This window comes from Abramis brama (genome assembly GCF_963993115.1).
Source record: "Abramis brama genome assembly, chromosome: 11".
Taxonomy (NCBI): domain Eukaryota; kingdom Metazoa; phylum Chordata; class Actinopteri; order Cypriniformes; family Leuciscidae; genus Abramis; species Abramis brama.
In genome coordinates this window covers 4,380,632-4,408,133 of record NC_139973.1, presented here as the reverse complement: position 1 = coordinate 4,408,133, position 27,502 = coordinate 4,380,632, and the positions used below count along the sequence as shown (strand labels likewise).

Below are 27,502 nucleotides of genomic sequence, written 5' to 3'. Positions count from 1 at the left end.
TAGCATAGCCCTTGATTTGCCACTTTGTTTACAATTGCACTATAAAGAAGCTTTACTTAAATGTAAATATATAGATATTTTTATAATAAAATCCTATTAAGGATGTAAGGAAATGGCAAATAGCCTAAACTTGAATCAATTCAGTGGCATTTTATTCAGTAAAATAGCCTAAATTTAACACAGGTTCAATTTATTTCTCTAACTTGTCACTCACCTCACGGTTCTCTCCAAAGACTGTGATAAACAAGCGCTGTGCGAATCAGTTCGAATGAAACAGTCAAAAAGAACCGACTCAGAAGAACGACTCGTTCGCGAATTGGATATCATGAATTGAAATCAGCACGTTTGTGCCACGGAGAAACCCATTAAAATATTCAACAATAAGCGCACCATGTTATGCAGATAAATAGTAGTCAAGAATAATAGGATACATGTAAAATGCACTTATAATGCAAGTTTAGGTTATTATATCTGACATTTGTCATTTGGATCTGCAAACATCGCCATCAAGTGTTAGAAAAACAAATCACAGTACAAGCTAGTCGAGTCAATTTATAATCTAGTTTTGATATTGACCCATAAGAAAGTCATAAATGTTATTTTTGGCAGGGTAGTAAATACAAAACTCACATACAGGTTTAAAAACAGCTTTTTTTATTGTCAATTGGTTCTGCTATTTACACTATACATACAAGCTAAATATGCATCACAAAAGCGGTTCACGTTTATATACAATATATACGAATGAACTAAACAATCTATTGTATGAACCCAACTGTATCGATTAAATAAGTGTAGTAAGCTTTAAAAAACAATCTGTGGTTTTGTGTTTTCCAGATGATCTGTACCAGATTAAATAGAACAAATATTAGCAATACTTGTTTGAAGAAATTGTATAAACTGAGCAGCACTGAGACAAAATAACATTTACAGAATTTCAGTCATTATCATTTTTGCATTACATGCCATATGAATCACAATATTCACCCTTGAATTTATCTTCAATCTAATGCTACTTTGGTTGAAGCAAATATAGTATACCAAGCAAAGCTATAACTTAACTAAAAGAGTTTTTCAAATAGAGTTAAGTATAATAATAAAATTACAAATCTTATTATTAATAAAATAGTAAAATATAACAATAAAATTCATTATAACCAGGATAAAAAAAAGAGTATCTAACCAGTCCAGCACCTATATGGTGATCAGTGGCAAAATAAAAAAGTAGGTAGTATCTAAAGGGTATTTAAGGTAGCTGGTTGTAATCTGAGGCACTTTTTCTTTAGGCTATTAAGATTTATAAAACTTCAAAAAGTACTAATAAGAATAAAATGATCAGATTAAGGAAAATAAAGCAAGAGTTGCATAACAAACATCATTGCCATGTTAAATAGTGACAATTGGGGACCACTGTCATTGTACTTCAATCTCCAGCATAAAGTTCAGTTTGTTTTTTGTTGACAGTGCAAACTGAACAACCATGTCAGCGTCAATGCCATGTCAATTCATATGAAGTCTGTTTCTCATCTAATTATTTCTGTCGTTAATGTGGTTGTATAAAAGACATACTCACATCTGTTGCCGAATAACTCATGTTTGCTCATGGTTTGCCACTATCTGCCACTACCAACCCAGCTAGTCATCAGTCGGCACATTATATTAGCACAACTTACTGTACACCAGGATTGCACAGCACAGTATTTTGGCAGAATCTGAACACATTACAGTTTTGAAAGCATCGCATGAACCACCGAGTAAGAGCAAGATATTTCAAACACAGAATAATCATACGGTTTCCTTCAAACTAACAAAAAATGCCAATGTCTTTCACGTTTCTACATTTCAGCTGGTTCATCGTCTACTGCTAATACCGAAAGCAGGGTCCATAAATACTCCGATTACAAGAAAATGAACTGTAAAACAAGTTAAACACAGATGTGAAAAAATAAAACATTTACAACCCTTTTCATGTGAGATATTTCTTCTAAAGCAGCTTCCAAACTAAATCACTTAAACTTCACTGCAGTGAAATGCTTAATATGATCGTTTGAATTCTAATACAGGGGAGATTACGTCCGTTTCAAGTAAAATATAGTTTTGTTTTATGTATATGAAGTCCTTATCTAGCATTTGCGTAAATGGCCTCGAGTATGCCATTAAGATCTTCAACGCAATACACACAAAAGCGGTTATTGTACACGTCAATACTAGAACACACTAATACTCATCCAGTGAACTGCAAAATATATTCAATACATTTAAATAAATACATTTCTCACTGTTCAAATCTCCATGTGATCAAGGCAAGCCTCGCATTCTATGGCTACTGTGCATACTTTAGGAAAACAGAAAATATACTTTATGATAGTTTGATTATGGAAATCCTTTGCTTTGGCACACTGAAATCGTGCGGTATCTGAAATAGGTGGTGATGTGACTCGTTGATTGTCCAAAGCCCGCTGGAGAGTAAACCATCTACCGACCCATCTTTACTAAAACTAGCTGGCTTCAAAACTTCTACAATCTCCTTGTTCTATGGGCAAAGTAATACATATGTAAAAATCTGATATATAGGTCACTACTGTACAATGCATTTGCTGTCACTTCAAAGAAATCTAGAAGGGTGCGATTATGTGTTTCTACAGTACAGTCGTGTCAAGTATAAGGGACCGGGATTGATAAAAACAGAGCGTGAGAGTCAATAAAAATGATGACAAGGAATTTGAGCCATAACAGCATATTTCATATTCCTAAGTGAGGATGTACTAAACCTTGAATAAATAATTGAAATGGTCAGCATGTTTGACCTTTACAGGTTTTAAAACATATATAACATCAGTCTGAATTTATCAAAAGTGTTTAAAAATGAAGTCATTTCCCCCATTGTCTGATGGCAGGTTATCTGTGAAAAATGGGATATTGTTTTGGGTCCCCCACACCTTTCCCTTCCTACAGTGGGACGGTGTATTTTCTGCATCAGAACAGGCAGAAAAATACAGATAAAAATAAATCAGATCATCTTCCAGTATGTTACATCACTAACTACGCACTCTCATCCATACAAAGCCATTTACAAACACACATTCATCAGAGTTTATCTCCTAGTGGCCACCCAGAGCACTGCTGCTGCCTGTTGTCCAATCAATGATGATGAAGCTCAAGCTCATTATCATAAACAACACGCCCAGTCCAGCAAAACAGGCAGCCTGAGAAAAGGAGAAAAACATAGTCATTAACCAAATAAAATTTATTTTATAAACTGAACTTGTAAACTGATTTGAATCAGTTGAACAAGTTTTTAAGAAAGAGTATTTTAGAAATATTCCAAAAAAGTACAACATCTGTATTATCTCCTATTTCCAGTAGGAGAGAGATAAATGCTATGTAATGTGATGATATAGAGCCGAAGAAAACAATTCAGCTGGGCCGTATCAGAAGCTATGTTTTCATCCACCTATTTTTATGCAATTTTTGGGATATCGCATAAAAACACACTGGATGTAAATGCCAAAATGCGCATAAATTCTAAAAATGCGCTTAAAAAAAAACGCATGTGCTCAATTGCGGCTGATTATGGAATTTATGGAATACGTTCATACTCTATGATGGAAACACATTTACTGAATAAATCCCTTGATGTGCAACAACAACAAAAAAACGCAGATGATTTTGCCTCAACAGAGGATGTGATAACTGGACTAACCAGCGGCCAAACTCATCGCACAGCACCTCAAATGTTGGTAATGCCTGAGCCAAAGTCTGTCATCAGAATGATTTGGTATAATGAACTCCCAGAAGTGTCTCACGCAATTGCGTCCACAAACACCAGGCATCCGAGCGCAAAATAACATGACAGCGTTTATTGCGTTTCATCTGTGCGATCTAAGGCACAAATAATTTTGGCTTCCCCGATTGCAGCAACTTCCATTATTGTTAAAAATATTTAAGTTAAATTTGCAGCTTTGGATGGAAACATAGCTAGAGTCTAACTGGTATAAAGTGGCATAAACCTTGGATAAGTGTGATGCAAACACCTGGCGATGCATGAACAGTTTTCGAAATGTTTTCCTCTCTCCAAATGGGTAGCCATAAATCATACAAGCATAACTTACAAAGATTTTGGGGGTAGAACGCATCGGCTCCTTATCCTTCGGAACAATACGGATGTAGAAGACAGCAGGAAAGATGAAGATAAGGCATGGAGCGGATGTTGCACCTGGAGAAGGAAGAAGAGGACAAATGTAGATTAGCTAATCAGCTGAATCCAATTAAATCTGACACTGATGACAATTAAACATGATGACAATTAGAATTCCAGCGACGTTGTCTTTGCTGATGAAAATGAGAATAGAAAAGTGAAATAAGTACCCTATGTTGGACAAACATCATTTGAGTCATTTTATGAGCATCATAAGACTCATTAGTTAATATCAAAGAATATCTGAAAGGAAAAATCTTTCAAATTACTCACATTTTACTTATACCTTGGATAAACTTGAGTGTAACATTTTCAAAGGCCGTAACGTAAAACATATTAGACGATGATAAAAGATTATGCCTAAACATTGTTTAGTTTAGTATTTTAGCCTTTCAATGAGATTATTTTGCACCATCAAACATTTTTAGAATTTAAAAAATACCATATGAATTTTAGTTTAGAAACCTGGACAAAAAAAAGAGTTTCATATCATTGATCTGTTTTGTTTTCCTCTTCATTACGATCAAATGGAACCTTGACACTCACCTTCTTTCCAGTAATATGAGATAAACAAAACAAAAATATTGATTCAACAGCACAACATTATCTGTTCAAACAAGCAACAGAGACATTTGAAGCTGTACTCAAGGCCAGAGACAGCAGCCCGCCAGTGTCAGTGTCCCTTAATCACACTGAGAAAGCAAGACAAACAAGTGAGTCTCTGCTTTGGCATTTCCGACACATGTTTGAACACAGAATTGTTTCCCTCTGTTTCCAGATTCTCAGAGAGTACTTTTGACCGGTCTGGATTTTGGGCTCTTGAGCCAGCGAGGATTGAAGGACTCACCAATGATGCCAAAGATGCCCAGGATGTTTGGGGCAAAGATGACAAGCATGTTGATGAAAGTCAGGAGAATGACGGCTATGGTGACGTGTCGGATCCAGTTGAAGGTCTTATTAGGAAACACCATCTCTTGAATGGCTCTCCGTACCTTTGAGAAGAAGAAGCAGATCATTTTTATTTCATTTTTAATGACTGAAATGACTGTAAGCAACATTTGATCACCTGTACACCTCAATTCTGTACAGCAAGCTGAATCTCTCTATTCTTTCCAATATGCCTCTTCAGAGTGGGCAGCATGAGTCATTTTATATAACAATAACAGTATATGTCACTATATAGTTATTTTTGCTGTATTATTCAACCCAAAATGGTCCATATATTACGTCAGTGGTTCTCAACATTTTTGACTACTTCCTTTATTTACAGAAAATAGGTGTGGCAATATATTAAAATAAATAAAATAAAATAATTGAATTCCATAATTCCAATAGTTTCAAGCCATTTGTGATTACAGGTGAAAAGGTTTTTTTTCACAAATAGCTGTTTCTCAGCAATTTTTACCTGATAAAATATTTTAGAGCTTGACATAACTAGAATAACTAGTGATTTCCATGACTTTTTAAGATTGTATTAATTTGCATGACTTTTCAAAATTCCTTTTAAAATTCCCTCATATACCCAGGTTTTCCAAGACGGAATCCCATGGTTCTTAAATAAAAATGACAAGTGGGAACAAGTTAAATGAAGAAATATGATGTCTGTTTGTATCTTGATTTTTAGCTGTTTTCTCTTAAAACTTATTTTGTCTCATTTTAAAGCCTTTTGCAGCAGCCATTGAAGTGTGCTGAGGCCCCCCGTGAGTCCTGACCCCTGACCCCCTGTTTGAGAACCACTGTATTACATTTTATGCATTTGGCAGAAGCTTTTATCCAAAGCGATAGACATTCATATTTTATCAGTACTTGTTTTCCCTGGGTATCGAACCCATGACCTTAGCGTTGCTAGCGCCATGCTCTACTGTTTGAGCAACAGGAATGCATAACCTTGCAATATTGATTTTGATAATCAAGTGAATGAAATGCTTCACAACCGAAAGGAAGTTCTTGGTTGTATGGGCATTAGTGGCACACCGCAAAGGGTTAAAATTAACTTTGCTCTTGCAATAAGAAGTGCCCACCTGCATTACAGTTTACAGAGCAGGCTAGGGTTTTTGCTTTTCACACTTTGGATATATTGTGGTAAAAACGGTATAGCACAATCTCTATATAAGATATGAACATGTGAAACTCACTGGGAACAGAACGATGGGCACGGTCAGGGTGACGGCGGTGAGCACAGCCAAACGCACACAGAGGATGAGGGTGTCGTAGGGGTCGATCCTGCTGTAGGTGTGCAGAAGCTCGGGCTCAACGTTAGCTGCGGAAAAATAAAGGAATTTGTCAACTTAGTTTGCAGGTTTTACATGCTGAGCGGTACATTCTGATTCGAATATTTCAGAGCGATCTCGTCTGAATATTCAAGCATTGAGATAATAATCATGTTTATTTTACACAGCACCTTAAAAGCAAGCTTCTCAAGGCTCTTACACAAAAACAGGGAAAACGATTAAACAAAGAAAGTATGCATAATCAGATAAAATCTAGTAAAATCTATAAAAAATAAAAAAAGTGAAATCTTCAAACAAACAGGACGTGTTTTTGCATTCAAAAACAGCAATATGGTGCAAAATGATTTTTGATAGCATTTATTTTTTACAGCCGCTGTCTTTGTTGTTTTAGGGATCTGACTCATTAAGGAGTCGTTAAGGACTCATTAAGTTGCACTGCCTAACAAAAGCTTGACTGTTTTTAATTTAACATGCAACACATGATGCATTCATAAAATTCAGTGCAAACATGGATCAAAACATGGACTACCAGGTAAGCAAAGCACTAGTAATGGGCAAATGTAAAAGTGTTAAACTTACTGTAAAATGTTAGGTACCCAAAGAGAGCAGCTAGGAAGTACATAGTGTACATGATGAGGATGGAAATGTTGGAAATGTGCTGCATCTTCTTCTGAGTTGGGCTGCAGGGAGAAAAGTATGAGATACATTTTCAATCTATTTGCACAAAACACAGAACACAGTTACAAGTGCTGCTTTAATGCAGTCGACTTACTTGCGAAGCTCAGTGTAGATGGGCAGGACCTCAGGGTGGCAGACGAAAGCAAAGGCCAGAATGGGGATGGTGTATGCAGTCTGTTGAACAGACAGTGTTGTTTTAGTGCATTCTGATACGCCTTTGCTGTGTTTCATCCGTTTCACATGAAAATGAATAAAAATGCCCCCAAAATTCAAGATATGGTGTGAAAAACATCCTTGTATTTTGTAACAGGATATAGTTAAGCAATACCATAAGAGCAAAATTGCATGTGATATTGATATTTTACTACAGTTCAATAGACAAGAAATTAATATTAGTTGAAGGACATTTTACACTGAGAATATAGTTTTTTTGCTCTATTTCGTCAACAAAAATAGTTCCAAACAAATCCACAGTAGAGCAATTGAGCCTCTACAGAGCAACACAGTGACGTTTCGTTATTGAATGAATCTGTGTTTTTTTAACCAATTGGTCTAATGAATGATTCAATGACTCACTCATAAACACAGTCTCTGCATCTGAAATCGAATACTTCCCAACTATTTAGCATGTTAAAAACAGTATACCAAAAGAATAGTATGCCCGAATACATTAGCCTGGGTGCCAGCCCGAACCCCGCCCACAACATTTTTTGGTCGGGAAGTTTGGTCTGGACTCGATCCGTTAAGGAGTAATTATGCTCGGCTCCCAGAAGGCCGAGCCAATCAAATTGCCAGGGCGGGCTTTAATCGATGATGGACAGATGAGCAACGGTAACGTAATCATCCACGTCATCAAAGAGCGCTTGGGTTGAATTCGTTTACAGCAAAGATGCATAGACAGTAAAAGAAAAGATGACTGCCTCTGGAGAATTTAGATTTCACGAGTTCACACTTACAAATAAGTCAGATAGAATAAATGCATATTTGGGGTGCTGTCCGAGGAGAGGGCGGGCTCGGTATTCGGCCCGAACCCAAAGTAGCCTACTCCCCCCGTATTCCGGGCTGTGGAAGAACAAGCCGAGAGTGAGTGGAGGGATGCTGAAAACTGTCAAGGAATGTTAGGTGAGTTGACAGAGTGAATAAATATATGCTTCCTCTCATGCTCATAAGGTAGGCATGGTAATTGTTTGATGACAAGTTGATTGGATTGATTATTTGAATGTGCTCCTCCCGAACTTTGTTTATGAAACATCATGTTTAGATTCCACCATCGCGTCTGTTATAGAATATATAGACAGCGCATTAATTTTAAAAGAGAAACAGAGAACCACGATCAAGGCATTTGTATATCGGAAACATGAATGAAGAACATACGTCACTTACTCCGTTGCTCTGATTGGTTGTAGGTCTATCCAATTGAATGCAGAGGCATTTTCTTTCCTGGTTCGGTTGAAACACGCCCCATAATCACAGCTTAATGGAGCAGTATCAGACTCACATTCTGACTAGAATCTGAGTATGACGACGTCAGGCTACGAATACATAGTATTCGAAAAACAGTAGGTAAAAAGTCCCTGGACAACCTACTACTTCCACCGAGATTCTGAAGTGTGTATTCTATGGACTCTTTACTATCCTGTATTGAACTATACAATACCTGTGAGTTCACAGTGAACATCTGCGGGCTGCAGTGGGAGTCATCCTCCATCACATGTCCGTTATGGTAGCTGTGGGCGTGGTTAACGGTTACGTTTGAATGTGCGTGAGCCAGCGTGCTATTGGCCGAGAACTCCTCGAACGGGCACAGGATCTGGAACTTCTTATACATGACCTAAAAATAAAGAAAGGGACAGAGGATGGAGTTGTCACATGTTCTCTGTTTTGTTTGGACTATTAAAGTCAGTTTACTCTGTTAGTTTTGTAGTTCTTTTTATGATTGGTCCCTCGTGATGGTCTTCCCAGGTGCACCTTGTTCTTTGTGTTCTTTTATTGTAACTATTATTATTCTTTAAAGTTTATCTGCCATTGGATCCTGCTCTCCTTCATCTCTGAGTTCAACTTAACATTATAGAAGTGAAAATGGAAAATACACATAGGCATTTTGGCTAATTTGTGTACGCGAGTACTCAACTTGTAATTCATCCGAGAACCTGCGTATGACCAGTGTGTATTACTCTAATTGCGTCAAATCAAGCGGACTACAAAAATAACAACAAAATAAATAAAAACAAAGAATTTCGATATTGTGATCAGTGTTTTGATTTTGAAAAAAGCCATGCAATTATTGTGTTACATGATTGACAGATTGTCATTTCTTAATACTCAGGCCCATCCCTAAAAGCTATGTCTTGTTGGCTAAAATTTCATTAAAATTTCATTAATATTCGAACACCCATTGACAAACATTATACTTGTGAAATATTATAGAACATATTTATCCCAAGAGAATGTAACCAATTGCAACCAATTAGAAGCCTCAGTCATCTTCTTCTGAAGTCAGTCTGAGTCAGTATTTCATTAATCAGCATTGCTTTGTACATATGATATAATATTCCTTCCTCTAAAATACCTCTGGGAAAAGTGTGTGGGCGAACTGTTATGTGAATCTGTGAATCAACACGCTCTGAAATATGTTTATGAGTATAAGATACAGGGACAGGATGGTAGTGAGTTTTTGGTATAATTTTTTGTTTTTTGTACCAAATAATTGATTTATGAATGTCATGATACCTTTATTTTCTTAGGAATAACATGCATTGATGAATAAGACAGGGTGAATTTTGTTTTCATATTGACTCTTTCATACTTACTGCACTAAGGAAGAAGACCATGCAGCTGAGTGAAAAACCACTGGAATAACCAAGGTAACCTACAAATATAAATATAGCGAAGCGCGTCAATATGCCGTCACAGTGCTATTGTCAATCGACATGCTGCTTACATGCATTCAAGCCTGAATCCCTGCAACTATAAATGAATGTGCTAAGAAAAGCGCAGTGAGATATCGCTCATCTCAGAAGCTAATCTCTGCTGACAGAGCTTACCAGACAGAAATACTGACAAGGTCAACTTGATTCAATTACTAAAACAACTGTGCACGGTTAAAACACTTTTGCTCTCAGAAAAACCCATTTGCCGTTACTTTGGTTATTTATTGGTTTAACTTATTGCTTCATATGAGAACAGAATGTGCTTTTAAAGTGCTTGAACTTATGCTCTGTAATATGAACGGTCCATTCGGCTGGGTCAAACGTACACGCGGTGGGCTGATGAAACCCACTTTCATGAGGTGAAGCGAGAGATGAGATAGACTGAAGTAGAAATGATCGACTCACCCAGCTGTTTCATTAGAGCCAAAGGCAGGATGATAGAGAAAGACACGAGCACCACCAAGTAGTTGCCATTGAGATACCAATCCCTACAGAAACAGAGACAGAGAGTTATTGTAAAACATCAAGATTTGGCATAATACTGTATATACTGTCACCTTTATGGTGATTAGCGTTTGGTTTGATTGTGAACTTGCTTTTAAATCTTTAACCCCTGGTTTCACAGATAGGATTAAGCTAGTCCCAGACTAAAATGGATGTTTGAGCTGTTTTAACTGAAAGCAACTTGCACTGACATATCTTAAAATATGTCAATGCCATGGTTATGTCTCAATGCTTTTGTCACTGTTTTTTTAAGGCACATTTATAAAAGCTAATTGAACTAAGGCCTAATCCTGGCTTAATCTAAACCCTGTCTGTGAAACCAGGCCTACATTTTCTCCCAGAATTGTAACAATGTTAAGAAGCATCACTGATTTCACTGTTACATGAAATATAAACTCTTTGTCTGATCATAACATGCAATCTTCACTATATGTGGCAATTTTAAAATACAGAAACAATATCCTCTTTTGTAAATGATTGAAATGTGCAATTATTTGTTCATTATAAAAGTTACTAAAAGAAAAATGGGATCTGATACTTTGAAAAGTTTTTGTAAGAAATAATTGTATTAAAAAAGCATTAAATTGACAATAAAGACATTATAATGTTATAAGGGATTTCTATTTTCTATTAAATTTTGTAAACTTTCGATTAAATAATAAATGCATAACATTTTCCACAAAAATGTTAAGCAGTACAACCGTTTTCAACATTGATAATACTCAGAAATTCTTGAGCAGCAAATCAGTATTTTAGAATGATTTCTGAAGGATCATGTGACGCTGAAGACTGGAGTAATGATGCTGAAAATTCAGCTTTGATCACAGGAATAAATTATATTTTAAAATATATTTAATTGTAAAACAGTTATTTTAAATGGTAATAATATTTCTGTATTATTGATCAAATAAATGCAGCTTTGGTGAGAATGTGAGACTCTTTCATAAACATGAAAAAACAATTCTGACCAAAAATACCGAGCGCACCTTTAAGGGATGTGATATGTTTTCATTGCTATTTGTTGCTGGTGAAATGAGAGATTATGCTCTCTGGTTTAGTGGGAGCTGTAAATAAAGCATGCACCAGTAACAAAAATGGCAACAAAACAAACCAGCAAATAGTGCAAAATGCAACTATGCAACTTCTTAACTTCCTGTGCCTATTTTAAAGCCAGTCATTCTTCTGGTCTCCTTTTCTGCTGCTCTGCCTGTCTGACAGACCGACTTGAGCAACTTCACATGTGCAGAAAACATCTACACTATTTCAGAATCGACCCGTCTAACTCCATCCGATTTCAGACCGAGTCTGCAATTCGTGTGATTTATGAGAAGGTATGTTGTGTTTGCTGAAGCCGCTAGCGACACAGACCATCTAAATAGTTGAAAGCTGACTGCGACATGGCACAGTTCCCACTCCTGGACTCAAGTAACCGGCACACTGTGAACACGAGGACACACACACGGAGTCACAAGGTGTTGCGCAGTATGTGAAGTCCAGACCTTGTTTCAGACTGCTCTATTTCCAGACCCTCTCCACTCCTCCCAGTATTCAAACACTGTGTGTAGAAAACTATACGTGGGGATGAAACATCATAAACGCATTATATAAGATGTGCTATTGTTAGGGGAATCATAAAGATTCCTCTGCAGTAGAAGTGGCTGCTTTACATGTCGGCTTTTGCATAGCAACATACAAGAACCAAAATATATATCAACAGCTACAGAAGTGTACTTTCCAATATACTGATGAAGGAAATGCATATCGACACAATTTTAATATATTTTTGCATTTACATGAAATATTATACATAAGGCATGTATTTACTTAAAATAAGGTATATATATATATATATATATATATATATAATGTATACATACATGCACACACACACATGCATGCATGTGTGTGTGTGTGTGTATGTGTGTATACCATATTTTATGTAAATGCTTGTATTTATAAAAAATATATATCTTATATTGATATATATGCATAAAAAGCTGTGTTCATTTCGAAATCTGGGCAAAAAATATGACATTACAATTATAGTGAAAATGAACACTTTAAACAATAAAAGCATTGAGACATAACCATGGCATTGACATATTTTAAGATATGTCAGTGCAAGTTGCTTTCAGTTAAATGCTTGTATTTATTAAAAAAAATGTATATCTTATATTGGTATATTTGCTTAAAAAGCTGTGTTCATTTCGAAATCTGGGCAAAAAATATGACATTACAATTATAATTCAGCATTAAATGTAAGTGTGTGTGGGGGGGGGGAGTGTAGGGGGATAGAATATACGGTTCGTACAGTATAAAAACCTATGGAATGTCCCGTAAATCACCTCTACCAACATGAGTGAGTGAGTGTGTGTGTGTGTGTGTGTGTGTGTGTGTGTGTGTGTGTGTGTGTGTGTGTGTGTGTGTGTGTGTGTGTGTGTGTGTGTGTGTGTGTGTGTGTGTGTGTGTACATATAGCAGCGTCACTTCATGCTGCACCTGGTCCTGAAATTATACAAAAGCTCTCAGTCAATGCATAATGTTAACAGTGAAGCACACGCCTCCATCTCTGCTGAGTTTCTAACACTGCTGACGTGCTCAGTATACAGAACTGAAAAGCCTCTGGAACCAAAGCCTGTGTGAGTTTTACACTGCTCATATAAATAAATCACCTTGCCCATCTACACTTTCACTCTGTTAATTGGAAGCCTTCAAACTAATCCAGTAATTTTGAAATACACATTTCATAAGATTTTGATGTTTAAACTTCTTGCTAATTAACCATTTTCAGTGGATTAAAAATAAAATGTGGCTTTGTTGTGCATAGAATTTAAACAACGACCCTTACAGGCCTAGTAATGAAGATGACGTCTCTTCTTAATATAAACTCAAAATGCATTTATGTGCTTCTTACAAGCACTATGACGTGTCTGTTTTCAACACAATAATTAAACTTGATAAAACAGATGCTAAACTAGGATTTATCCTGAAAACACAAGCAAGCTGAATAAAGTTATAACCAAGCGCTTGTTTTCAGATGCGAGAAACGAGTTGTGTCTACTGACATCAGCGCGTTACACAGTTGCCATGACAGTATGCTTGTTTAAAGAAGCCGTCACGCGCAGGAGGACAGAGGTGTGGTGGGAAAGAGACAGCATCAGCCAATCAGCCTTCGTTCTCTTATTAACTGACCAATCACAGTTAGCAGCAGCCACCACACCTCCCCCTTGATGCCAGGTTGAGATTTTTCCGTGTTTGCCCTAGTGAAGTGCAGGTCTTTGACCTCAACAGACCGTGACATCATCAGCTGACAATACCAGTGGCTGGAGTAACAGAGTCAGTGAAGAACTATCAATTCATTCACATTTAACTGGTAAAATTGCAGGTTGAGGGAAGGTCGAGATTTTCTCATTTCATTTCAGCATTCTGCAATGACACTCTAAAGTACTTACCCTGAACTGGTATCTGTCTTCAGAAACGCCTGCAGGACCAGTGGGAACTCTGACTTGACGATGTATAAGTAACTGGACATGGCTATAGGAAATATAAAAAATGACTAAATTAAAAGAAACACAATCAAAAGAAACTAACCTTCATTATGATTTTATGCTCATTTTGCTTGTTGCACCCTGCAGGAACTGGTTTTGAACTCAGGATGCAAACCACTTGTTAAACTATTAAAAAAATAGATAAATATATCTTGCTTTTTTTATTTATCTTTTATTTATCTTGCTTTTTATCTATTTATATTACTTTTATATCCATTGGTAATTTTGTGTGTATTTTATATGCATAATATTAATCTGAGTCAGTGTGATTAATGTGATTGTTATGTAATTCTTAGTGGGAAAAAATACTTGTCTACAAATCTAAATTTGAAAATATAAAAAATATATTTAAAATTCAATTTAACACTTTTTACACAAATTAAATATGAAAAGTCACAGTCAAGTCCAAAGAAACCTGAAGAACAGGCAGCATTAATAATTTGGGGATTAAATAACATGGAAACACAGTGTTAAATATCAGCATAAAGAAAGTTTTGTCATTTTGCCAATTCAGAAAGTGTGTGAAGAAAAGTACATGGGTAGAAATTAACTGGCAATACCACACAGGAAAATATAGAGATGAATAAAGGATTAAAAAAAAGATCTATCAAATCTATAAAAATTATATTGGGCAAATATTAATGTCTCATTCACATCAGGTTTTCTTTACCTCCAATGTTTTGAAGAGTGATGGCAATTCCGGCCGCCATCTTCCCTGTCATTCCGAAGGCCCTGAATCCCAGCTGTTCGTATGATCTGATTCCTGGAAATGAAAGTCAGTAAAACATGAAGAGAGAGACAAATCTCACCACCAGAGCCAAGTTTCCACAAAACCCTATCTCATGTTATGATTATCTTTGCCTGCGGTGACCGCTGAGTTAACATGGAAACTCAGTAAGCCCTAAAATGAAGGCTGAATTGTGTTTTCAGAAAGGAAATTACATCACAACAACACACCGAAAATGCCAACAACTGCATTACAAGAAATGGCTCTTAAAATGCTTTAAAACAACACATTTCTCTTTCTTACAATGTTTAGTACTGAACAATAATTTTCAGCATATTAAACTATATATGTGACGCTGGACCACAAAACCAGTCACATGGGTCAATTTTTTTAAATTGAGATTTATATATCACATGAAAACTGAATGAATAAGCTTTCCATTGATGTATGGTTTGTTAGGATAGAACAATATTTGGCTGAGATACAACTATTTGAAAATCTGAAATCTGAGGGTGTAAAAAAATCGAAACATGGAGAAAATCTCCTTTAAAATTTTCCATTTATGTTGGCGATTGTGCTGCATTCACTCACAAAAATAAATGTTTTATATATTTACGGTAGGAAATTTACTAAATATCTTCATGGAACATGATCTTTACTTAATGTCCTAATGATTTTTGCCATAAAAGAAAAATTGATAATTTTGACCCATACAATGTATTGTTGGCTATTGCCACAAATATACCCGTGCGACTCGTGACTGGTTTTGTGATCCAGGGTCACATATATATACACATATATATGTATTGATTAATTGGCCTGTCCGATTCAAACTATTATTAGTTTACATGTTAAATTCCTTCCTCCAGTGTCACAAATTTTCTCCACTATGTTTAACCATTTCAGGCAATTCCTGTTCAGATTACAACAACAAAAAATGCAGATTGTTATTCCGTGACTGTGTTAACTTTAAGGCATCTGTCCACCAGATTAGGAAATGACAATACAACAAATCGATCAAGAAAATATAGTTCTTCTTACCAACAATACCAGAAGACTTCAGCAGGAGGTGAATAGAATAGCAGGACAGACCAGCTACAGCCGTGAGGAGAAACCTGAAGACAAAATACCACCATCGCATCACCTCAAATCTGTACAACATCTGCAGTCTTAATATATGGCTTTTCTAGAAGTTCACTCAAGTAATCTTGCAAGAAGTAGTGAGAAAAATCCTCTACTGGAGATTAATGTACTACTTTCTACTTACCAAACTGACATTTAGCTGACCTTTTATCTGAAATGACCTTCAGTACACACATTACAGAGACAATACGTTTGGAGCAGCATGTGATTAGGAGTCCAGCACAGATACTAAGATTGCAAACTATTAAAACCACTCAAATATAATCTAAAGTCTATAGCTGGAGTTCTAAGTGCATTGCATACATTCTTTCTAAAGTGTACAGTACTTTATACTTTTTTCAGATGCATTAATGTTGTTGAGTAAGAATTACTGCTGACTGAATCTTGGGAAAGCGCCAGTGTTTGTGTTGGAACCAAAAAAGTACGTCTGATAAACTGTTCCATGAAACCCCATGATCAAACACACCACTAACCGATTTTACTGATTCATCCAGCTCTTTTCTTTTAGCTTATGTCATAGAAAGCCAATTTTCACAAAGGCAATTAGTTGATAGAAGCTTTAGCTACACAATAGTGGAATTCTCTTGCAAAGCGATTATTGTACTTTCAGGATTCGTTCACAAAGCTTCACCACAGGAGGCAGACTGTCCTTGAATTTAGTCTACTGCAAGTCCATTTGGGTGACAAGTACCTGATAAATGGCAGGTAATTAACAAAAGCCAAGGGATGAGCTCTGGAACGACTGTATTCAAACGAGATGGATGTTCTCATGGACTTTTGACAACAGCTGCCTAACAATTCAGCAGGCATTCACCAGAGGAAGTAATCTCAGTAACTGTGCTCTGCAATCGACACATCTACAATAGAATTATGTGAATTTGCATCGACCATTTCTGTTGTGATTTCAATTCATATTGTGAACTGCTGTTATGTTAACACAAATGTTTCTTTTTTTATCAGTTGTACATGCGTTTTGTTTATATGGCTATTTAAATACTAAATGTGACTATAAGTGGTAGACTGATATAAAGTCAACATTAGAAACATTTGTCCTCTGGAAGTGATCAAACTGCCTTCCAAGAGGCATGTGTGAGGTTTCTCCCAACATGAGGTAGATTAATTTATTGTTATATGTTTGGAAATAAGACTATCTTTGGAGAAAGCAGTCTTGGCCTGTTAGGTCATTTGATCAGTAGTATTCAATTCCCTGTAACCTGACTGGAGCGGAGGACGCCTCAGACGTCTCTCCTCCCCCATTCAAACCAAGACAGGCTGCGAGAGGAAACCAAATATAACAACTATATTTGGATGGGGGCAGGGTGATCCTAAAAAGAAGGATGTGTCTGGAGAACAGAGGAGGCGTGGCCAGCCCAGGTCATGGCCTTTCTGGGGCCGTGGATAGACGAGAGGGGTGGAGCCAACCAGTGGAAAATTTTAAGAAGGTGGGAAATAAACATGAAATGGGAGGTCGCACAAACGCATGTGTTAGCTTTCCTCCTCTACTCTTTGGAAAAATACTCTACTGCTAGTCAACTTCAGGCATTCTTCAGTTTTACATACATATAGCTATAGGAGGTATGGTAGAAGCCAGTATGCTTAGTATTAATTATAATAAATATAATTATATCTAAACTTAATTTAACCATCTAAAATATTTTACTGCCTTGAGTTGAGTTGTTCATAATTTTAAAGTACTTTAAAACTCTTGAAACAAGGGCTGAGGTTTTAAAAAAAGGTCAAACAGAGTTTTGCATGTACTTTAACAGAATACATTCAGTGTGTGGATCTTTTCCATAGAATATCCTGTCTGGTACACCCATGTTCATGAACATTAACAGCCTCCAAAAGGAAACACTCAATTATTCAAGAGCATGTCTGGAAAAATAACAGATGTAAAGTCTATACTTTAATTACCATGGCAATTAGACAGCCAGTGGGCTGCCAAATGCTTGACATTCAGATGACGTTAAAATGCAAATTTTTTGAAGGCTGGAAGTTACAGGTTAATTTGGATGACTATGAGATGATTCAGTGATGCTTCACATCAGAACAAACATAGAACAATGGATTACTTTTACAGCCAATTTGTCATTAAGAGGGTAATGAAGGTATTTCACTTACAAGAAAAGCAGTATGCCAGTATTGGCCATAGCGTAGGCCAATCCCAAAATCCCACTGCCCATAATGGCATTGCCCAAATTGAAGACTGACATGCCAAAAGAGGTCTTCCCCTCAAACTGAGAGAGGAAATGAGATTGATAAGCAACTAATACAGACAAAAACACCAGCAGTACTCCTACACAGACTAACATCAACACATCGTTTAGTTTCTACATGCTATTTGTGATATGCTATTGGTTACTTGAAAGTTAACGGCAAATGTTGCACATACTTACATCAGTGAAACGTGGCTTCTTGCCATCGCCGTTGGGCAGGAACTCGATGTTCTCAGCGAGTGTGCTCTCAGGATCATCAAATCTGTTGGATGAAAGCAGTGGACATTTAATTGGCAATGATCTTGATCATCATCTAACTTCCTCTTCGTCTATTAACGCCATCTTTTTTCTGTTATTGACATACCTGCCGTGATGGGTACCATTTCTGAAGGTTGATTGAGAGTGTGAGATGGTCCATCATCGAGCAGGAGAAAGAGGGTAAACATGCACTTAGACAGGCCCACAAGTCAAGTCAACACACCATGCCAGAAGGTAAACGTGCATTGAGAAATTTACAAATGTAAGCTACAAATAAAGTTTGCATTGACCTCAGTACAGAAGCACACAATGAACATGATGTACGTCAGTATTGCAAGTCTGTTCTGATTAAGAAAGCTGGGAAAACATGCTAAAAACCATAAAGCAAAACCAGTTGAGAACCACTATTTAAAGTGGCCTGGTTCTCCATGCAGGTGGTACATGAGAAAGCACTTCCTGTCACATGCACTTAACTTATCTTACTGCCGCATGACAATGAAAATAAAAATAAAAATGTTCAGAGTTTGTACATAAAGTCAAAGTCCCTATAAGGCAAGTCATTTCACTCGGCGGCCATCTTTGAAACGCCTTTGGGCAGCTTTTTCAGTCATGCAAGTGCAGCTCCTATCTCTTTGAATGGGGAAGCATCAAATTCTCTAAAGCTGTTTACCATAGTTTAGGATTAAATTTCATATTTTAAATCACCAATGAAATCTGACAACAACTGTCTTAAAAAATTGTGCTTCTAAACGCACAAATCAAGACAAAAACTGCATTTTTCAGGCTGGACCAGCACATGTGTCAAAACAGTGACTGTTTCTACTGCAACCGGAGCTTCTAACAGCAGCTGCAGTGACGCACTGGTTTTACCAATCAGTGATTGGCTCTTTTTTTAGAAGGCGGGACTTATTCTGCCATATTACGCATTGCACTTTCTCCCATTCATAGTAATGCACCATCTTTGTATATCTAAAGTCTTTGATAAAACTGAATGTAAACGTGCTTACTGTTCTTCCTCCATCATAGTCTTCATCGGCATGCACATTTCCTCTCCGAGGTCGTGACCTTTCCCATTGGGTAGGATACTCATATCTGATCTGGCAGGTTCCATGGTGGAAGCAGTCGATATCCCACAGTTCTATGTGTGAGTTGTCCAAGTTGCTGATGCTGAAAAGGTTAAAGATTTTGACAACAATTAAAAAAATGCAAAATTACATTTAAAAAGGTCAAATTAAAATCAAAACAGAAAATATAAAACTAGAAGCTAATGGAAATTATTATAGTATAGCATTAATAAATACATCAATGCATTAGTAATAATAAATACTATAATAGTATATATATATATATATATATATATATATGTATATGTATTATGTATATGTATATGTATATGTATATGTATATGTATATGTATATGAATATGTATATGTATATGTATATATATGTATATGTATATGTTTATACTATACTATATACTAAAATCAATGGGGTCAGATGGTTATACTGTGGTACTTTGATGTATACCATGATGATACTACATAATTCAAATAGTCATGTGCCAAGGTATTAGCATTGTACTTCAAAGTACTTATGCATAAAAAACATGGTATTGGTGCACATGTCCAAAAACAATCTATACTTAAGGGTGTCCATGTTAATTAAGTCTGATGGAAAATTTCATTTCTTCTCATTATGATTCTTCTCCACAACATTATTGCATTGAGTAACACCTGTCAGTAATGCACAAAATCACTCTAGAAATCATCTCAAATCAGCCTGATCGATTACATCACTACCACTTGGCTGTGCGGCCACCTACAGAAATCACCAGGATTATTCAGCGATTTAGTGACTGGCCTTTCACCAGTTTCCCCTGAGACCTTATTTCCATTTATGCATGCTATTAAGTCGCCAGTTTTCAACGACAACAATGAGATGCAGCGCACCAGGGTGTAATTTTAGACCAGCAAATGTTCTCGCTCTTCAGCGAATAGTGTCTTCACGTTCCTTGGAAAAATGGAGGCTCAATAACATTTACCACGTCACTGTTTATTTTATGATCAAGGTTTTCAGTCCACTGAATAGTAGGGCCATTGAGACGCCCAGCTGTCATGATAAATTTAACACACACACTGTTCGCAATAACAACTGTCTGCGAGGGAAAGAAGAACTGTACGAGTGTTTTCATTTACGGTCTGATAATTGAGGAAAGTCTTGAGTCTAGTCCATTTCCAAATGAGACTGATGCAGACATGAGATTGGATTCCAGCACTATTAACATTTAAAACTACTAGCAACATGTTGTGTCAGAGTGCCATGGCAACTTGTCGAAATATTCTGTGCCTGAATAGAATCTTACCATGTTGATTTATGTGATCTTAAACATCAAAATAGTGCAATTGATATTGTTTAAATTATACTATCATTTAAAAGTTTGGGGTCAATACGATTTTTTCAAAGAAATATTCTGCAAGGACACTTTAAAGTGACAGTAAAGACATTTATAATGATTTAGAAAATAATATGTGACATTGAATTCTGGAGTAATGATGCTGAAAATTCAGCTTTGCATTCCAGGAATAAATTACATTTTAAAATAGAAATCAGTTATTTGAAATTGTGATAATATTTCACAATATTACTGTTTTTACTGCATTTTTGATCAAATAAATGCAGCTTTGGTGAACATAAGAGACTTTTTTCAAAAATAGACATAAGGTTTTCTGTTATTTTAGCATCACTAAATACCCAGACAAAGTAGGATAATGTACCTTCGGACAATTCATTATTGCCAAACAAACCCCTCCAAATAAACCCAATCACCCTGCCAGGGTTCATTGTGCGATAATGACCAGCTGAATGTACATTATCCCTTACATTTTATCCTCACTGAGGTAATTAGCACTGTACTTACAGGAACAGACTCAACATGATAACGTGACAAGCTTTTGATCAGGCATTGCAAACGGCAGCTCTTCTTTGGGGTCCAAAGGGACTCTAAATTCAAACAGCTTGAATTTCACATGACCATGATATGTCAGGTAGGGAGGCTGCCTGCGATATATACGTTTTTGTCATCCTTAACACTGCTTAATGCAATATTTGACCCGCAAAGATTATTAAATATGTCAGATCTGATCAATTTAGCTCCAACTTTTTGACAGACGCAGGATGGTCAGTAGAGGGGCACAAAAAGTGCATGTAAAAGCACATAATAATAAGTGTGAAAAAGGCAATTATGGGGTTAATATACAAGGACTAACTACTTTTTGAGATGAACAAAATGCGACAACTCAGGTGTAAAGCGCAGTATTAAGAAGACCTATCACGCTTTCGTCATTTTTATCATCCCTCGCAGCTGTTTCACACAATGCACTGTCCTTGATGTGCATTCAGCAATGTGCTGCCTTTTCAAAAGGGCTTTACATTCACAATAATATAGACATTACACTGACCAACACCTCAAACTAGGGTCAAGAAACAGGACAAGATTAACTATAGCCAAAATCGACAAACATTTTTTTTTAAACGCTTCATGCAATAACGAGTGAACAGTCGCCATTTACAAACTGACTTTATTATTCTTTATCCTCTAGTCAAATGCTTTTTCCCACACAACAAGAGCAAAAGTTATGGGTCTGGATTTTTATTTACAAGGTATAAGTCTGCCCTGGTCAGTTTGTTACATGTTCCTTCAAAACTTGATGTCAGTAGTAGAGCGAACACAACCTCTGCTCTGATTGGTTGGCAGGCTCAGCTCCTGAAGTGGAAGGTCTGGCACTTTACATGCCAAACAGACCATGTTTAGATGTTCCCTTTTGAACAGTGGAGCAAATATGACTCATCTGAAACCATTTTGGGGTTGAACATGGTCCCAGCATCATGATTGTTCCCTGAGGACTTTTCTAAGGATAAATGATGAGAATTTATGAACAGAAATGTAAGAAACATTTTTATAGAACTATGAATACAAATGTTTCTTACATTCTTTTTCATATATATGTACATACATATATATATATATATATATATATATATAATATATTATATTTAATCTATATTTATTATATATTTGAGAGCTCTGACGAACCTATTGAAATTATTGAACACTTTTAAGAATCAAACGTGTGATTAACAAAGTAATTTGGTAGGGCGAGTGTGTGTGTGTGTGTGTGTGTGTGTGTGCAGGAGGCAGATAACAGGCTTTAACCACTTAAAATGCTTAACAGGTTGTGAATGGTTGGGTAGCAAGTGTGGCCGTGAGCATCTGCAGAAAGTGACATCAAGCTATTGAATGTGATTTGACCGTGGTGATGATGAGTATAGGAAACCCTTTGAATGTGGATAATGTCAATTAAACTCATGCTTGCTCAAGGGAGCTTTTTAATTAGGTTGAACTGTTTCACAAACAGTGAATCACATATAATTGACACCCTGAGATGAAATGCCTCCTGTCGTGAGCTTCCGATTAATAGATGAGGGTGTCTGTACTCTCTACCTTTAAATTGGTCCTACTAAAGTAATTCAACATTCAAAGATGAACGTTTCACATAGCACAATGTGAACTGCTGAAAAATTTGAAAAATATCACTGTAACTGCTTTGAAACAATCTGTATTGAATAAAGCGCTATAGAAATAAAGGCGACTTGACTTGACTTAATGATACCAAGGTACTTCACAGAATACCACGCTTGTACCATGTTTTGGCACACTTTTGTCGGGACTGATTGAACCTCTTTGAGGTTAAAAGGACCTGCCCTGTGCAATGATTGCTCTTTACCAGACTGCCAACTGAGGTTTATTTTACCGATAAAGATCAGTGACGTACTAACTCTGTCTGTATTATGTTTGTTTCTACCCATCTATCAACTCACTGTATCCAACTGTCTGGATTCTGGTAACAACCACTTTTCACAATCAAATCAATTCCTGATAAATATATCCAACCTAATCCATCTCATGAGAAAACATAAATACTTTAACTCAACTCAACTTTTTTTAGAGCACTTTCAAAAACACAATGGGAACCAAAGTGCTGTACATTTTAAAAAAATTACAAGGAGGCGATTTTGTATGAATTCATAAAATGTAATTTGTATGGAAACAAAATAAATGAATGTCCACCCCTAAACCTAACCATCAGTGGGACGTAATCAGATTATACAAAAATGTACGAACAAGACTGAGAATTCAACAAATTCACATGTGATCCTGGTCCTGTGACTCAAAAGCATCAATACAAATGTCAGGCTCAAGTGTACAGAGAATAAATGAATGAACAAAATGAACTCCTCACTCAAATCAGACATGACTGCTATCCTATGAAATCATACGCTCTTCTCTGGCCTTGGGCTTGAGGTCAGTGACCTCTCATCTGTCAGCACCAACTCAGAAGCTCTGACCTCACTGGGTGCAAATGTTTACATCCAGGACAAAGTTTGAGGAAGGGATATGATTGGTCAGGCACATTCAGCTGATGTCACGTTTTGTCTCTAGAAAATTCTGGGACATTCTTGTTTACTCATGTTCATTGATTGCAAAGGTCTCCCAATGAAGTTCACTGAAAAACAGATTTTTGTCTCATCAGGTCACACCTCTTCTGATATCGGCTACCGTGTCAACTATTGATTGGTCGTTACTGTCCATTCACATTCAATGTGCGTCATACTGTATTGCCCCATCCATTAATCCAACATGAAATCCAAATCTGACTTTTGTGACAGTTTTAGTCTGCTTGTGATAGCTTTGAGGTTTGCACAACTGTGCATCTAACATGTCCCAACCATTCAAAGTTTTACAGAGAACCTTCTGCTGATCAACTCAAGGGTGATTTCTCACTTTCTCCCGAACTCTGACCCCTCATTCCCTGACTGATGAGCATAATGTCCAGAGAACCCAGAGATTCAGAGGTGACATCCTCAGGCCATCTGGCATGCCAATATTCAATACACCGCCATGAACTAAACCCAATGCACTGAGCCAGGAGACAAACCCCATTTGGAGAGGTAACTGAAGTATACAACACGTGGTAAGAGATCCTGTTAAAACCATGCAGCAGATATGGAATATAACACGCAAGTAAAGGTTTTAAAATAAGCTACTTCTGCATCTGTATACACATAATTTTCAACACTAATAAAAATGATTGGCCTCAACTATAAGCTCTATCAGTCATCAAGGAGAATGCACCTTAGACTCTTAATGTGCTTCAATGAGGACAACAATACATGAAATTACTTTAACAAATTAACCAAAGTTAATAATAAGTCTGCTTTTTTATCACTAATAATAAAATTCATTAATATTATTGCCAAACTACTCACATTTATTTAATTTATTTCAGCTTTTTAATTACCTTAACCTTTTTAATCAAGCCTCATTTTTTTTACTTTTAAGACAACACAAAAATTTAAAATACACTTTAAATCAGAAATTGAAAGCATGTTCATCATAAGAGGTGTGCATTCAAGACATTGTCTGTATGAACTTCATTTTTTATGTATTTCTGAATAGCAATATATCTGGACAAAAAACAACGTGAGGTCACTGATCCATAAACTACAAAGTAAATTAAAGAAGCTAAACATATACTTAACATAGGTATAATACAGTCTCCTCTCTAGGACCATCACAAAGGGAATCAAAATTGTAATTATGAGTCCATAATAACTTAAATATTCACAATTTGTCCATTTTCCACAACAATTCAAATTAACCGAAGTATTTTCTTTCACTTATTTTCGTTTTCTAATCTTACAGATTATGCATCTTAAAAGTAGCCAACTTAAAAAAAATAATAATAATAATATTATTAGATCACACATTGTACTTACTAGTCAATGAGCTCCTGATCTAAAGATCTCCGCGACTTTAATGAGAAATGATGTTTTCGGTATAAGTTTCCAGCGTTTCGGATGCTTTATGTTCCTGTGGTTCTTCACCTCGTGTGGTTTGATCACAATAGAGACAAAGCGCTTTGAGAAATGTAGTGAATTGGTGAAGGTTGTGTGATGAGTAGTGGGGGTTGTTTAGGTCCCGCCTTCTGTGGAGCTCGTCCAATAGCAGCCGACGAGACCCTCCAGTGGCCCCTCCCACTTCTTCCAAGAGATCCATTAAGAAGAATTGTATTGATAACCTGTCAGAGGAAAAAAAAACATTGGTAGGCCTACATGATAAAGGAAAACTGGGAACACTCAAATAAAATAATTATGAGAAGTAAAATAAGAACACTGTATAATAATATCTCTGTAAGTATAATTAATCCCTTACCATTTAGTAAGTCAAAATGGTCAAACTTTAAAAGGTATTTGATTTCATCTGCCTGTCTAAGAGAAAAAATACCATAGTTTATCTTATTCTAGTCATACTGGATTCTCAGAGGACTCTTATTTAAAACAATTAAAATAAAATAAAACACCTTTGTTAAGAGGCAAGCTGGGCCTTAGTTCACCATACTGCTGTAAATGCAATATTGAAATGGGGACATATGCACATATGTTTTGGAAGTGTGTTAAAATTCAAAAATATTGGGCCGATGTTAAAAATGAAGTGAGCACGCTATTGGGATATAATTTAAAACTTTCACCGTTTCATTGTGTTCTTGCTGTTAAAGTGGACAATGCAAGGGACAAGCATAACGCAAAACTGACAGAAATTCTTCTTTATGTGGCAAGAAAGACTATTTTGAAATTTTGGATTTCCAGTGACTGTCCTACAATTGAGGACTGGAACACAGAGGTCTTGAGGATACTCCCTCTGGAGAGACTTACATATTTTCTACATGATAACAATGATGGATTTCTGGACATCTGGCGAACCGGTTCTTCATAAAACTAACCTTGCATGACCACATAACTGCTTACAATGTACCTGTGATTGTGTGGATCGTTTTGAAAATGGAACTTCAATACTTTAATGGATCTAGTGGTGATGACACTTGTATGTGAGACATGATTTATTTATTTTTTTATTTTATTTTTTTGCATCGCTGTTGATTACTTGTTTTATTTTATTGTATTTTATTTGTTCTTTGTTAATGTAAGGAAAAAAGGGGGCTAAAACGTATTCTACTTGAATGTAATATGCTATGATCCCAAATAAAAATAAATAAAAAAAAAATTAAAAAAAATAAATATAAAAAATTATATATAAAATAAAAAGAATGTATTAAATAAAACAATTAATGCAATTAAATAACAATTAAATTTAATTACATTATAAAACTGTGATTTGTAGTTATTAAACAGCACAACATTATCAACTCAATCAGGACCCTAAAGTACATTGAAATAGTGTTTTTAGAGCTGAGAATACCTACTGCCAACACGCCCCATAAACCCTCGTCTGTCCCTCTATCTGTGTGTGTCTGTGAACAAGTGTCTATTTTCACATTAGATCGGGATGATCCATTCTACTGGCGTTCTGCAGATGTCTAGTGTCCTGTTGTCTCCATTAGGTTTAAATATAGTGCTGGAAGTGTGTGTGTACGTGAGTGTCTGGGGTCAGCAGAGGTCAGATGGATAGACCTCCGCCACTGCAGCTGTTCACCAACACTCCGACTATTTGTGCCATGGAACGACACCTGAATTTAGCAGTGCGTGAACGTCATGGGAGAGAACCCATTGGCTGTCTGCTAAATCCACATACATGCAGTGCTGTAAATGTTATTGACCTGTTAATTAAAGATTATTGATGATTGTGATAAACATCATTTGTACTTTCCGAAGAATTTATGAGTCATGCTTGACTGCGCAAAACTTGCCAATAGTGTTGTTACTGTTAACTAAATCTAAAACTAATAAAACTATATATATATATATATATATATAAATGTTAATTATAATTCATAAAAATGTGTTAATTGAAATAAATAGTAGGCTAGATGAAACACGTAAATTAAAAAGTTAGCTAAAAGTTGCCCTGGCAAACATTTTTTTACTAGAATCTAGAAATAAAACAAAAACTAATCCTAAAACTAAAGCTAAGATAAGTTAATAAAAACTATAAAAATGTCAAAAGCGCATAAAAAAATAACAACAAAAAAATATCTCAAATTATATATATTTA

At 36.1% G+C, this 27,502-nt stretch overlaps 1 protein-coding gene across 3 annotated transcripts; it reads right to left on the bottom strand.

Moving 5' to 3' along the window:
- Window positions 1–633: 633 nt before the first annotated feature.
- On the bottom strand, window positions 634–25,426 carry slc38a3b (solute carrier family 38 member 3b). 3 transcript variants are annotated; one of them, XM_084128888.1, is made up of 17 exons: window positions 25,270–25,414; window positions 19,440–19,599; window positions 18,539–18,559; window positions 18,355–18,436; window positions 18,080–18,195; window positions 15,857–15,930; window positions 14,759–14,851; window positions 13,993–14,074; window positions 10,443–10,525; window positions 9,918–9,976; window positions 8,765–8,938; window positions 7,202–7,281; window positions 7,009–7,109; window positions 6,334–6,458; window positions 5,046–5,190; window positions 4,113–4,216; window positions 634–3,206 (listed from the first exon to the last, which is right to left on the bottom strand). In XM_084128888.1, exons 2-17 carry the CDS (start codon window positions 19,541–19,543, stop codon window positions 3,102–3,104), a joined length of 1,548 nt encoding a protein of 515 aa, XP_083985014.1. In that variant the 5' UTR covers window positions 19,544–19,599; window positions 25,270–25,414; the 3' UTR covers window positions 634–3,101. The 3 variants fall into 3 exon arrangements, with proteins under 3 accessions (XP_083985014.1, XP_083985015.1, XP_083985016.1); XM_084128889.1 differs by lacking the exon at window positions 18,539–18,559 and having other exon boundaries at window positions 25,270–25,426; XM_084128890.1 differs by lacking the exons at window positions 18,080–18,195; window positions 25,270–25,414 and having other exon boundaries at window positions 19,440–19,582.
- Window positions 25,427–27,502: the final 2,076 nt, after the last annotated feature.